General features: G+C 32.7%; 1 protein-coding gene across 1 annotated transcript; it reads left to right on the top strand.

Annotated features, from left to right (window-relative positions):
* Window positions 1–3,022: 3,022 nt before the first annotated feature.
* LOC131659108 (LEAF RUST 10 DISEASE-RESISTANCE LOCUS RECEPTOR-LIKE PROTEIN KINASE-like 1.2) lies at window positions 3,023–5,432 on the top strand. The gene is made up of 3 exons (XM_058928345.1): window positions 3,023–3,560; window positions 3,799–3,831; window positions 4,458–5,432. The coding sequence occupies exons 1-3, from the start codon at window positions 3,023–3,025 to the stop codon at window positions 5,318–5,320; spliced, it is 1,434 nt and encodes a 477-aa protein (XP_058784328.1). The 3' UTR covers window positions 5,321–5,432.
* Window positions 5,433–14,247: the final 8,815 nt, after the last annotated feature.

The following is a 14,247-nucleotide window of genomic DNA, read 5'->3' as shown; positions in this document are numbered from 1 at the left end:
AAATACATTTCAAGATCACATAAAGTAACAACATGAAGAAGTGTTGCCAAACTGAGTGCTCACATCTTTCACCTTTTCAAAAATTTGATCACCTGTCAAAAAAGGCGGGGCTGTACGTTGTTCGGCCTTTCCATTGAATGCTTTTCTCCACCCACGGTAGTGATGATTAGAATTTAAGAATCTACGATGACCGAGAAAGACATTCTTCTGACAAAGATCCAATCTTGTCGTATCGGTTTCATCTTCACAAACAGGACACGCTTTTTGACCTTTATTGTTGTACCCCGATATATTTCTGTATGCTGGAAAATCATTAATTGTTCCAAACAACATCACTCTCAAGTTGAAACTTTCTTTCCTATACCCATCGTAAACCTCCACACCGTTCTCCCACAAAAACTTTAAGTCTTCGATTTAGGGTGCCAAGTATACGTCTATGTCATTCCCTGGTTGTTTAGGCCCAAAAATTAACATAGATAACATCATGTACTTACACTTCATACATAGCCACGGAGATAGGTTATAGATCATAAGAATCACAGGCCAGGTGCTATGCGAGATACTTTGAATACCATGCAGGTTCATTCCATCAGTAGACAATGACAAGCGAAGGTTTCTTGCTTCTTTTCCAAATTCAGGATAATCATTATCAACTTTCATCCACTGTGGTGAGTCTGCCGGATGTCGCAACTTTCCATCAATAATTCTTTCATCTGCATGCCAAGTCAAGTGTCTTGAATCGGTTTCACTACGATACATGCGTCTAAATCTCGGAATTATAGGAAAATACCATAAGACTTTTGCCGGAGACAACTTTTTCTTATATCGAGGGGCACCGCATTTAGGACACTCATTCAACGCTGCATACTCGTTTTGAAACAAAATGCAATCGTTTGGACAGGCATGTATCTTTTCATAGCTCATGCCAATAGAGGACAACATCTTTTTGGCCTCATACGTTCGATTGGGAAGAACATTATCCTCTGGTAGCATATCTTTCATAAGGGCTAATAACTCTGTGAAACTTTTATCCGACCATCCATTGTCCGCCTTTAAGTTGTACAACTTTAACACCGCAGACAATCTTGTGAATTTTGTACAACCATCATACAACGGTTTCTTTGCATCGCTTACCAACCTCTCGAACATTTTGGGACAATCCTCAAGATCTTCTTCAAGCGCTTCTGCAATCTCTTCGACTTGATCATAATCGTATGTGTCTGTGCAATCGTCGTTTGAAGCATACGTCGTATTACACCTTGACTCAACATTCCCGTTACTTTTCTCACCATGCAAATTCCAACATGTATAACTTCTATCAATTCCAAACCATAGTAAATGCGATGCCAACTGATCCCCGTCAACCTGACCCCCATAACAGCAACCCAATCAAGGGCACGTCATTCGAATAGGGTCTTCGGCGTGCGCAACTGCAAACTTAACGAATTCCCATACCCCTTTCTCGTACTCTTTCGACAATCGGTTTGAATTCATCCATGTCTTATCCATGTCTTAATTAAGCTAAACAAAAACAACTAATTATTAAGGCACAAAACGGTATAATGCATTTCTGTCAAAACGCAAAATATACACGGAATGAATCCGAAGCAATAAAACGCAACATATTACTTTTGAGTTCGAATAATACAAAAGAAATGTGACTACATATTTTGGGGTATAGTTTTCGTTGTTTCTTTTAACTTTTGCTCTATCATATTTGGTAAAATTGTAAGAATCGATTCCCCCACTATTTTTCTTGCTACTTCAATGAAAAGGTTGAAAGTATACGAGCTTTCATCAATTTCAAACAATTTTTTAAGATTTGTGTTTTTGATATATAATAATTTTTTTAAAGCAAGATAATATTGATAGGAGAACTAAAGTACTTATACTCTTAGAATTTTAACATATGGTATCACTTGGAAAATAATGCAATGAGTTAGACGACTGATGCTAAAGTTGGCTTATTCTTCATTTCTCAAATTAGGCAAGCAACAAAATAGAAGATAATGCATGGCTTACTAACACAAAATGAGACGGTATGCAATGTGAAGAAATCTGTTCAAACTCCCCTCTCAACATGTTAACATGCTTCCACTTATTTTTTGAGATCAATGCAATACCTATAACTTATCATTTCTTCTTTCTCAATTTTTCTCCAATTGTCTCGCTCTTTTTGATAAGTTATCTTTCAAACGTTAAATGACACAATCCACTTTTGTCATAGTGATTTGAAAATTTTAATTTTTAATTATAGCTCTGGCACCAATTTAATAACAAGCTTTGAATCATTAAATAAAAGTGTTTTAGACATACAAAGACACAATGGTATCACATGTAATTTTAAAACTAGCTGTTGAATATTTTCTATCTTTTCTTAGCAGATACATTACTAAATATTAGTATAGATAACATTGAATGATATGTTATATTGATGTTTACAACTTTACATTGGGTAGATAGAGACAAAACTTTGATAATCGAATTTTGTGTCGATTAAAAGAGATTATGAATGATTGTTAACCTCTACATGATAAATCTGGAAAAAAAACCTTTTGATGGTAAATTCTTAACAAATCTCATTTTTGAAAAATTAGGCTATTAAACTCTTGTTTGTGGATGTTAGAGTTTTCATTCGTTTTAGAATGATAATCTCAATCTAAAAATCAATTCTAAGTAATTGACATACATGTATATAAGATTTAAAAATAAACTTTTCGAACTTGTCGATTAGAGAAAGAAAATGTTTCATTTTAAACTATGTAAATCTCTTGGATGAATAGTGTATTTTTTAATAATTATATAAGTATACTTTTCAATATTTGAGTAACTTAAATCATCCTATTTCTTGCGGTATATTAACAAATGTAGTTCAATTTCAGGTTGGTTGTCGGACGTTCTGATTACCAAAGTCATTATGGAAAAACATTATTCTCAAATATCATTACCTTTTTCTTTCATCAGTAACACTTTTATATTTCTCCCACTCTTCTTAACCCAATTTCACGTTACCGCATATGAAATGTACACATTTTGTGCACCTTTTAGCTGCGGTAATTTCATCAATATAACCTATCCTTTCTGGAACCTTAACACACAATCTAGCTACTATGGACGCCCTGAGTTTATGCTTGACTGCCAAAATGGTAGATTGACTATGGAAATGATGTCTAAAAAATTTTACATCCTTCATATAAATCAATCCTCTCAAGTTTTGAGGATTGCAAGAGACGTTTTATGGAGTTTTCTTCCAGGAAATGAGTTTTCTTGTCCCAAACATTATGGTAATGTGGAAATAGATTCCCATTTCTTCCATTACACTTCCAACAATGAAATGTATACTATATTGTATGAGTGTGGTGATCTTCCAAATTCATACTTTACTCCCTCGTTTCAAATTCCTTTTGAAGTAATTGGTTGTTATATCGACGGAAAATTTCATAGTACATACGTAGTTTCAAGTTCTAAATTGACTGATTTTAATGCGGTGAACGGCAAGCATAGTATCACAGTACCTGGAAAAAAGAACACTTTGCCAAACAAATCACGCGTTATGGAGGGTATTTTAGTCCAAGGATTTGAGTTGAGATGGAACGGTGTTGGGGAAGACAGGTGTCGTGCTTGTACAAAATATGGAGGGAGATGTGGATACAAAAGAGTAGAAAATTCATTTATGTCTTGAAGAGATCTTCCGCCTCAAAAGGTCCATGAAGTAAAATATTTTATTTGAATACTCAATATTCTCTTTAAATCATCACAACTCTAACTCATATTTGCTTTTATAACTAATTGTTGCAGGAACATGGAATTTGAAAAAGAAAATCATTATTGGTAATAAATTCTACTCTCCTTAATATATTTCATCTTTTTTTACATGTAGATACTTTATATACAAAATATAATTACTTACACTTCCTATGTTTTATGGAAGGTGTTATTTCAATTGTGTTGGCAACACTCGCTGTCATCACATCCATATACTTTTATAAGCGCTATAATATACACTCTCGCAACCTCTCCTAACAACCTTTTAGACTTGATAGTCAACGCATTCGTAAAATTCAAAACTTCAGAGTCGAACACTTCATCTATAAAGATCTTTACAAGGCGACAAACCACTTTGACAAAAAACTAGGAAATGGAGGTAGTGCAGAAGTATTTTATGGTAACAGATAACACTTTTATAGTCAAAATATAGTCCTTAATGTCAACAGTCATTGCAATCACTGATTTCAGCCATTGATCATGATCAAATGGCTAAGACTCCAAAATCTCAAATGGACAACTTGTGATGTTAGTTGTTTGGTGTATATCCAAAAATTTATATAAAATTGTTGCAATGATTGTGGGAAACCTTGAATGCAAGAAATTGAGTCTATTTTGTTTACTGCATCTATTACCTTTTTTTAACTTTTAATAGTCTTAACAAATATTTTCTATCATTTGATTATTTTTAGGAAAACTACCAGATGGGCGTGAAGTGGCAGTGAAAAGGCTTTTTAAATACGGCGTCAATAATGAACAACAATTTCTTAACGAAATAAATATACTAGGAAGAACTTTTCATCGTAATCTCATCTTATTATATGGTTGCACATCACTCAAAAGTCGTCGTGCTTTGGTTGTCTACGAGTATGTTCCTAATGGATCTTTGAGTGATCATCTTCATGGTGACAAAGCAACACCTAATAAACTTCCTTGGAACAATAGGATGAGGATTTCCGTGGAGATAGCAGATGCATTGAACAATCTTCATGCTTCTCATATCATTCATAGGGATATTAAAACGAGTAATATTCTCTTAGATGCCGAATACCATGTTAAAGTAGCTGATTTTGGACTTGCGCGCCTCTTTCCGAAAGATCAAAGTCATGTTTTAACAATTCCACAACGGACATCAGGCTATGTAGATCCCGAGGACAATCAGACTAATGCACTTACTTACAAAAGTGATGTGTTCAGTTTTGGTGTGGTGTTGATTGAACTCATAACATCTTTGCGTGCTTATGATCGCAACAGAAAGGATGATGGTGTCAATCTGTATGACATGGCTATTAAAAAAATTCAAGATCACACTTTGCATGATATTGTGGATCATACCCTCGGTTTTGATACAGATTCCATGGTAAAGCAAATGATTAATGGGGTTGCCGAGTTAGCACTTTCTTGTCTCCAAAGTTCCGGTGATATGAGACCGACAATGGAATCTGTGCTCCAATGTTTACAAAGTCTCAAGGATGTGAAAGAAATCCAACCTCAAGTAGCCGGAAGTTCTAGCCCAAATGATGAAATAGTGTTGCTGAATAATGATCTAGCTTGACTCTCACCTAGTTAAAACAATACAAAATTCTAGTTCAGTTAGTATTTAACTACAATATGTTGTTAAGTAGTTTGCTTATTTCAATTATTTTGGCTAACTTTATGTAAATATATACTAAGGATTGATTTCAATGTATCATTCAGTCTCATTTTTTTATTTATTCTGGATATCATTTAAGACTCCTTTGTTACTTCTGCAACATTCAATCTCAAATTTAATATTTCAATTTTTAATGTAGTAAATATACACAAAGAAACAATGATTTGAAACTGTAATGTAAACATCAAAAAGTATTTTTGTTAATGAAGTGTTGGAAGGATAAATGGAAAAAAATGAAGAATTTATTATGAATAACAACAAAACTGATACAATAAAACCTTCTTTTCATTAGGTGCAAAACATAGTGCAATTTATTGAAAAAAATCAATTTCTATTAATGCTTGTCATACTAAACCACAAAGGTAAAACAAATTTTACTATCGCCTAACTGTTTTACATTTGGTTTGATACTAGTTTTTATTGTTAGGCTTCTATTTTGTGTAATAAATTAATTTTATTGGAAAAGCTATACTTTTTCTCTTTAAATTCGCATGATTATAATTTTAGTTTTGAATGATTTCTAGAGTGATGATTGAATGAGTATAAAACTGATCGGAAGATCTAACCAATCATCGGTTTCTTAATTGAAAAAATAACAGTCTTGTTGCAACATCATATTTTGATGTGTTAAAGTCAACATGATTCAAACAAGGTAATGATAAAGTAGTTTAACTGTTAGATTCAAGTCCATCCTAAAATTATATATAAAGAGTTGCAACGCCACTAGAAATGTCAAAACAATAAAATAAAAATCGAGACACTAACCATAGATTTTGTGATAGGTGAGAAACCATATTTCCGTTTTTCTCGAAGTAGTTTAACTGTTATAATATTAATTAATGTAACAAAAAAAAAAAGAGCCACAATGGCTATAGAGGAGGATATTCCAAACACATATAGAGTAATATTATTGCTGTCCAGATCACCAAGCATAACCATTCAATGTTGCTGCCCTACCATGTCCTTTGCTATCTAAGAATTGCCTAAAATGGCACAACAATAAAATTGCATCAGAAAGTGGTACATCAGTAATACACGTTAAGAAAAGGAGAGAGGAGAATGCAAAATTTTCAAAAGAAAAAAGAAAGACAAAAGTAAGACTTACCTTATCTTGAATCATAAAAGACAACAACAAAAATCCATACAAACCATAATTATTTGTGTCTGCTTTCCATTAATTATTTGTTGTGTTTGTCTCTTGGTGTTTTAGTATTTCATTTGAGTTATGGTTGTTCATGAAGGATAAGAGATTTCTTTATAGAATAATGTTTAGGCTTTTATTTGTTTTGTGCCTATTTTACTCAAAACTTTGAAAAATGACTCAAAACTTTTCAGGACTAGTTTTGAATATTTAAATTACAAAAACTTTGAAAAATTTATTAATCCAAATTTTTGGAATCTAAAAAGTTTTGAAAATCTTATATTTACTTATCTACTAATTAATAGAATATCATTAAAAAATAATTAATCATTTTACAATTGATTACTCACAATAAAAATTGATTCCTCATATTTATTTGGGTTTTATTTTTAAGCAGATTGATGAAATGTAAATTCTAGCGTCAGGCAAAAACATTGTTACATGGAGTCTATATAGGCTAGGTTGCTATATACAAACAAACATTTGCAATATACTTTTATGTACCAAAAGTATATTAATTTGTGAAAGTTTGTTTTAATTAATTACTTCATCACATGTTAATATAAGCCCTCTTATAAAATAACTTTTTATTTTAGCTCATTTTTTATAAACACGGATTGACTAAAATAAATTGATTAAAATAAATGAAACTATTTTATTAACGAAAGACTAACATATGATTTTAAGAAAAATCCTAATTTCAATCTTAACTTATTAAAAATACGACTTGAAAATCCAAATGATATATATATATATATATATATATATATATATATATATATATATATATATATATATATATATATATATATATATATATATATATATATATATATTTTAATATCCCTTCCTCATTCATTTTTCTTTTTTAATATTGATCGGTTGAGACTATCATCCTATCGAACATATTATACTATCATGAAAATATTAAAATTAAAATTATAGTATTTGTAATCAATGTTATTAAAATTATAGTATTTGTTGTCAATGTTTTTTTTTTTTTATAATAGGGAGGGCTGAAGCCCGAAAAACAAGAAACTACAATAAATCTAGCAGAGAACTACTAATCCCTAGAGAGTCTGCCGCCATATGGGGTCTTAAGAAAATAGGCGCCTCCTTTTGAACGGTGAAAGTCTTATCACTATAGCTGCACTTAGAAAGAGCATCCGCACACATATTAGTGGATTTATAAGCATGTGAAATGACAACGATCTCATGAAGACCCATGATATCCTTAATCTTACGAAGGATAGCGACACACTCAACGACTCATGTTGTCCCTTCTTCAATGGCGATGACCACCTCCTTTGAGTCAATATTCACCTCAACCACTACAAAAAAAGGTCTCCTGCCACGCCCAAGAAACCGAGGCTATATGCAAAATAAGTGTGGCGTAACGCTGAGGCCACGATTTGGCCACGAAAATCCAACTGTGGGATATGCGGCCGTGGCCTAAAGTATAGTCCACGGTTTTTTGGTATATACCACGCTTTTTTAACAACCATGGCTTTTATAAGCCACGGTTTAGGTAGTTTGATTAAGGCCACGGTTTATATTTGTCACGATTACAGAACTGTGGCCATATGGTAAAGCCACTGTTTCAATTTAACGTTTAACATACAGTTTTGGTTCAAGATATAGTCACTAGGGGTGGACAACGGTTCGGTTCGGTTCGAATTCGGGCTCAAACTACAGAACCGAACCAATCCACGGGTGAGATGGTTGGGCCCAAATTCTGACCGGTTTTTTTATCGGTTTTTTCGAGTTCGGATTAGAATGGTTCGGTTAACAGTATCAATTTTTTTCGGTTAACAAGTTACTAGTTCAATTTGATTTTAAGCCTAAAAAATCTATGAAAATTTATTTATTTTACTGGCCCACACTAAAATCATTCACATTTTAAAATTTGTACTTAATTATGACTCAACTATCATATTAAATAAAATTAACTATTATAATATTTAGAAATATTCAAATCTATAATATTATTACAACTTATTCAAAATTGAAATCAGTCCTATTGTGAGATAGGGTTTTGTCCATATTTTTCCAACTAATTCATGCAATTGTCCATCCTTCTTCCAACTCATTCTTGCAATACTTGTCATCAAAAATGAAAAATCAAGTAATACAATTCAAAAGTTATAAACTATGAATTGAAAAAATAATAACAATGATTTTGACAAAAAAAATCAATTATTGATAAATAAATAGAATAAAAGATCAATATTAATGATAAAATCCAAAAGTTAATCAATAACTAATAGTAACAATAATTTAAATTCTATTAATGATTTTATCAAAAAAAAAAACAATTCAATTAGTGATAAATTAATATTGAATGACTGATCAATATTTGATTTGCATCATCCACTAAAACTGTATAAATAAGAGTAATGGTTTATTTATCAGAAAAATGATATTTATCAGAAGAAAAAAAACACATTTATTTATTTAACATAAAACCATTAATTTAGATTTTGCTAAGTATGACCATCAATCAACTCTAAATAAAAAAATATTTTTAAAAAAGTACTTAAGGAGTGGAGAGTTTATATTTACCTGAAGAATGATTTCTTCAGCTTGAGGACGTGATTCTTTGAAGTAGTTTGTGAGAAAGCTGTTATAATCTCTAGCAGAATGAGTTGTAGTTTATGAGCAAGATAATAAACAAAGAAACTAAAACACTTACAATGGAATAATTTTGATCTGAAATATACTGATAAAAAAATGAAATGCTCAAAGATTAGTTCTATTTCCTCCAGAAAAGTATTCGGCTCTATTGCTGGAAACACAACTCATTCATAATACCCAGTCATAGATACTCAGTCATCAATACACATGACCCATCATAGATAATCACAGTAAACTGTTAGTGTTTTATAAAAGTTAGATTACTGAAGTTTGTATTACTTGTCATGATCAACTATTACACAAATTTTGGATCCAGTACAGGAAAATTTTCATATTGTAAACAAGATTTGCCTACATAGACAACAAGACAATGGTCAATCTATAATATAATGATGATAAACAAGTTCTAAAAAAGAAAAAGAAAATGAACAAGTTCTAAACAAACAAAAGAAAATGAACAAGTTCTAAACAAACCAAAATCCTTTACCACTCCAGTTTAGAACAAAAGATATGTTATTTATAAGAAACATAAAATAACAAAATCAATTTTCTACCTACCAACCAACAAGTTTCCATAGCTGTCTTCTCTTCTCTAGTTACTAATAGATCATATGAGTCAACTAGAAATAAAAATGCACCTTATGGTAGATAAAGATTTACTTACTTTCGTTGCCAGAATTAACAAATGTTATTTGTTATTGAGCCATTTATTTATGCAATTAACAAAAAAAGAAGTTAACTATGTGAAGTGATTAAATTTGAAAGCAAGAAAAAATAAGTAAAGAATAATCATAAGGACAGTGATAAAACATATATGCTTCCATTATCACACAAAATACTATAACTATTCATATAAAATAAACTAGATCTAAAATAGGAAGGTAGTGCCAAGAGAAAACCATTGCCTCCAAGTGTGAGCTTCAATCTCTACATAAAACTTTATCATGCTACAGCAAAAAAAAAGTGTATCTTTTCATGATAGATGAGTTAAAAGGTAATTATCACAAACAGAAAATGGATTGCTCTGTTCAAACTTCAGATTTTATAAATTTATAGAGCTATCTTGCCACCAAAAATGTGTCCTTATGCAATAATGATAACAATAATAAAACTCACTAAAAATTTCCATAAACACATAATATGAGTTTAAAAATTGAATAAACTTAGTGGATCTGACTTGAATGTTACCACTTTCTTTTGATATTTCACATTCATGGATGCGAGCGTCTTTTCCATATGCCTTTGCAAAAGAGATTGATCTTGGCTATCCACTCTCGAAGCATCTGATGGAGTTACTCCTCAAGAAGCGCAACATCAATTAAATGGTTCCACTTCCTAGCAAACTGCAGATCAAGAATATTACTCGTAGATAAAAAATATACAGGGAGATATAAAGTGAAATGGAGATAAGAATACAAAGATGGAGATAAGACATGAACAAACCTTAAGTTATTCTTTGAAGGGCACATGGAAAAAAGCCTTATACAAATGACAGATTGTGAAATAGAATTGCAATTTAGGATGTTCATAAAAGATACCAAGATTTGCACGTAGTTGATAATATCATTATAAAATAAAATGATGTTAAGAATAGTAGAATTTAAATGTTTCAATGCACCTTTACACTAATACTATATCTTATATACCACTCAATTCTTCTTTTCCATAAACCGCAGTTTTCGCTACACGCTCTATCCACTCTTGGATGGCATCTGTGATATGTGGAACAACCTACAAAAGTCGTAAGTCCGCTAATTGGCATGTCTGCTTGGATAGAAACAGTATTACCAGGGGTACTTCTCTCATCAGGTCCAGACTGCATAAAAAAAATCACTTCACCTTATTAAACTTAGCATAGAGAAATTAACCTCACATTTGAGTAAGATTAGATTTTTAAACAACTGCCTTACATCAGGCATTTGAGTCTTTTCTATAGAATCAAACAATGTATAACTCACCTCTATATGACACAGAAAAGACAAGTCTTTCACAATAAAGGCTCCCAAGTTTAGAAGAATTCACAATCATATGTGCCAATCCGATATGTTTCTCTTAGTTTCTACCAAGGTAACGTCTTTTTGCAGAGAAAACTACGAAACTTACAGATTCCTTTCATATATTAAAATGATTATTAGATAAACATGCATTCCTTTCATATATAAAAACAATGAATAATTTTCAAGGAGGGTGACTTAAAAGATTAAAACATAGATACTTTCGAGTTTCCGATCAACAGTTTAAGCTGAGACTTTCTCCTTCCGTTCAGCACTCGCATCTTGCAATATAGCATCAGCAGCCAATCTTACCTGAAACTTTTCCAACAAATGATATATAAATATTAAAGGGTTAAATAAGTTTTTCGTCCCTCTAAATATTTGAGATTTCATTTTTAGTCCTTCAAAAAATTTCCTTCAACTTTTCATCCCTTAAAAATTTTCCGTCTCAATTATTAGTCCCTGACGTCAGATTCCACTAACGGTTGCTTATGTGGCAGCCTACGTGTAATTAATTTTTATTTTTCTTTTTAATTCTGCAATGACACCGTGGCATTAGTAGGTTAGTTTATAAAGGGATTCCTAATTTCACCAGTTGCCCTAATTTCACAAATTTTTTGTATGTTCTTCTTCACGTTATTCTTCTACCTCTCCTTCCTCATCTCCTATCTACTAAAATCGTGTCCCCCATCTTCTCATTTGCTTGATTTTTCATCCTTTTGATCTTCTTCTCGTTCTGCTCTCCATCATGTCAACTGCTTCAGTGAAATCTGGTGTTGGGAAGTTTTGTGGTTGTCATGTTCGTATGGTGTCGTATCTCTGCAATAATGGACCAAACAAGGGTAGGTTGTTTTGGAGATGCCCTAATTGGAGGAGTGCAGAAACGTGTGATCTCTTCATATGGGATGATGATTTTGTAGACCATGTTGGAACTGAAGGTGCAGATTCGATGAACAGTGAATCATCAGCCATGGCAGTGAATCATATGAAGTTCTTGTATGAAGAATCAAGGAAGAAGAGCAAGAACTTGAAGATGAAGTTGAAAACAGAGAAATTTCGTGGAAGATTGAAGATGTTTTGTCTTGTTGTGTCCCTTATCCTAAATGTGTATCTTGTTATGAACTCTAGTTGCTGAATTATGTCTTATCTCATTAACTTTGTAATGTCATTTGTGATGGTGGTAGTGTTGTAATGTTAAGTTGATTTTCAATGAAATGAGATTGTTATGTTCTGCATAATTTACTCTTAAAAATCATTAGTGATCAAAATTGGCAAATTGGTAAATTGATAGCAAGATTTAATTATAATTGGTAAATTGGCAGAATACAAGGATAACATGAATGTAACATAAGGATAACATTACTTAAGTTGCAAATCACATAGAAAGTGGAGCTCCATTATAGTAGTTGCAAAGTACCAAAAAGTAGAGCTCCATTACATTTCTTGCATAGTACATAATAATACAGCTACCAAAACAAAGTACATAATCAAAATAGCACTGCTTATAAGTTTCAATCAAAATACATAATGATAATAGGTCTTCATTGAGTCATGTTCCTTTGGATGTCATCCCACTTGCTTGACCCTATAGCACTGCCAACACTTTCTTCTTCATCATCTTCAGGAATTACAAGTGGTTCCTCTGCATCCCTTCCAGGCCCCATTATGTTTTTTGTCCTTAATGTAATAAGCCTGTCACTTTTTCTTGTAGGAGATGTAACAACAGTGGTCTTTTTCCTTGGTGATATCATTGCTTTCACCTGTCATTACAGAAGATAATTAGCATTAGCAATGAAAATGCACTTGGCATTTATAAGCAGCAAGATGAACAAACTTACAGGATCAGATTCCACAGTTTTGGCAGTAGGAGCTGGTGACTTAGGCCTTGGAACCTTAAAGCTTTTGACAGTAGGTTTTGGTGCCTTAGGACATTTGCCTATAAAAGTTTTGGGGCCAGAAGTTTTGGGGCCAGAAGTTTTGGGGCCAGACCTATTTGACTTCACAGGACTTGCATCAACACTCAATGGTTGAATATCCAAGATTTCATCATCATTCAATAATGCTTCAAGCTCATCAGGGTCTATACCACAATACATTCTCATGGCTTCAGCAGAAGATTGTGTACTTGTTACCTCAGGTTGTGCATTTGGTTGGGGCACATTACTTGCAGGTTGGGTTACATTGTTAGCATCAACATCAGGATGGGTCTCAGTACTTGCAGCAACATCTGGCTCAGGCACATTGTTTGCAGCAACATCAGGCTGGGGCACATTACTAGCAGCAACATCAGGCTGAGGCACATTGTTAGGATCAACATCAGGCTGGGGCTGGGACTCAGTATTTGCAGCAACATTAGTCTTCTTACTTTTCTTGTTTTGGACTCCTCTTTTAGTTGTTCCATTTGGCACACCCTGCAACCATCCCAATTAAATCAGAAATATAGCCTAATGACATTCAAAAAGATATGGTATAATGACAATTTGAGATACAAACCCTTTTTTATGATGTTGTCTCCATTGTTGCAGTTTGAGTTTGACTACCTTGGGTGGCTGCAACAGTTCTTGGCACTTCTCCTTCAACACATGCTAATTGTTTATTTTTCTTACAAGTCCTTTTGTTGTGTCCATACTCAAAGCAAGTCTAACACCTGTGACTTGTATTTGTCCTTTGCCATTTGTTTTGAGAAGCTTCATCTGGCTCTCTTCTTCTGAGTTTCTTGGGTCTACCTGGACCTCTCTTAAAACTAGGTGGCAAAATGTTTGGGTCAGAAGTCCTTGGCCATTTATTTTGGCCATTAATAGGGGTGATAACTTCATTGTAGCATGCCAAATAAGTATCCCTATGATAACATTTGTGGACATACTTAATGGGATCATCAACTTTCCTATTTATGGCTGCAACTGCATGTCTACACGGGATACCAACCAAATCCCAAAAGTTACAAGAACAAGTATTTTTTGATAAATCTACAACAAAGCTATCTGTGAACATAACATGTGTGACCTGAAAGGTTAATCTACCAGCATAGGTTGGTAACCAATTTGCACTTTTTTCTATCT

The sequence above is a fragment of the Vicia villosa genome, linkage group LG3 (assembly GCF_029867415.1).
Source record: "Vicia villosa cultivar HV-30 ecotype Madison, WI linkage group LG3, Vvil1.0, whole genome shotgun sequence".
NCBI lineage: Eukaryota > Viridiplantae > Streptophyta > Magnoliopsida > Fabales > Fabaceae > Vicia > Vicia villosa.
This window is presented reverse-complemented; position numbering and strand designations above follow the sequence as displayed.

Excerpts from the sequence above, each read along its gene's own strand:
- LOC131659108 (XM_058928345.1), top strand. The coding sequence starts at position 3,023 with ATGTACACATTTTGTGCACCTTTTAGCTGCGGTAATTTCATCAATATA. Across the intron at positions 3,561-3,798 it reads CAAATCACGCGTTATGGAGG|GAACATGGAATTTGAAAAAG; the intron begins GTATTTTAGTCC and ends TAATTGTTGCAG. Across the intron at positions 3,832-4,457 it reads GAAAAAGAAAATCATTATTG|GAAAACTACCAGATGGGCGT; the intron begins GTAATAAATTCT and ends GATTATTTTTAG.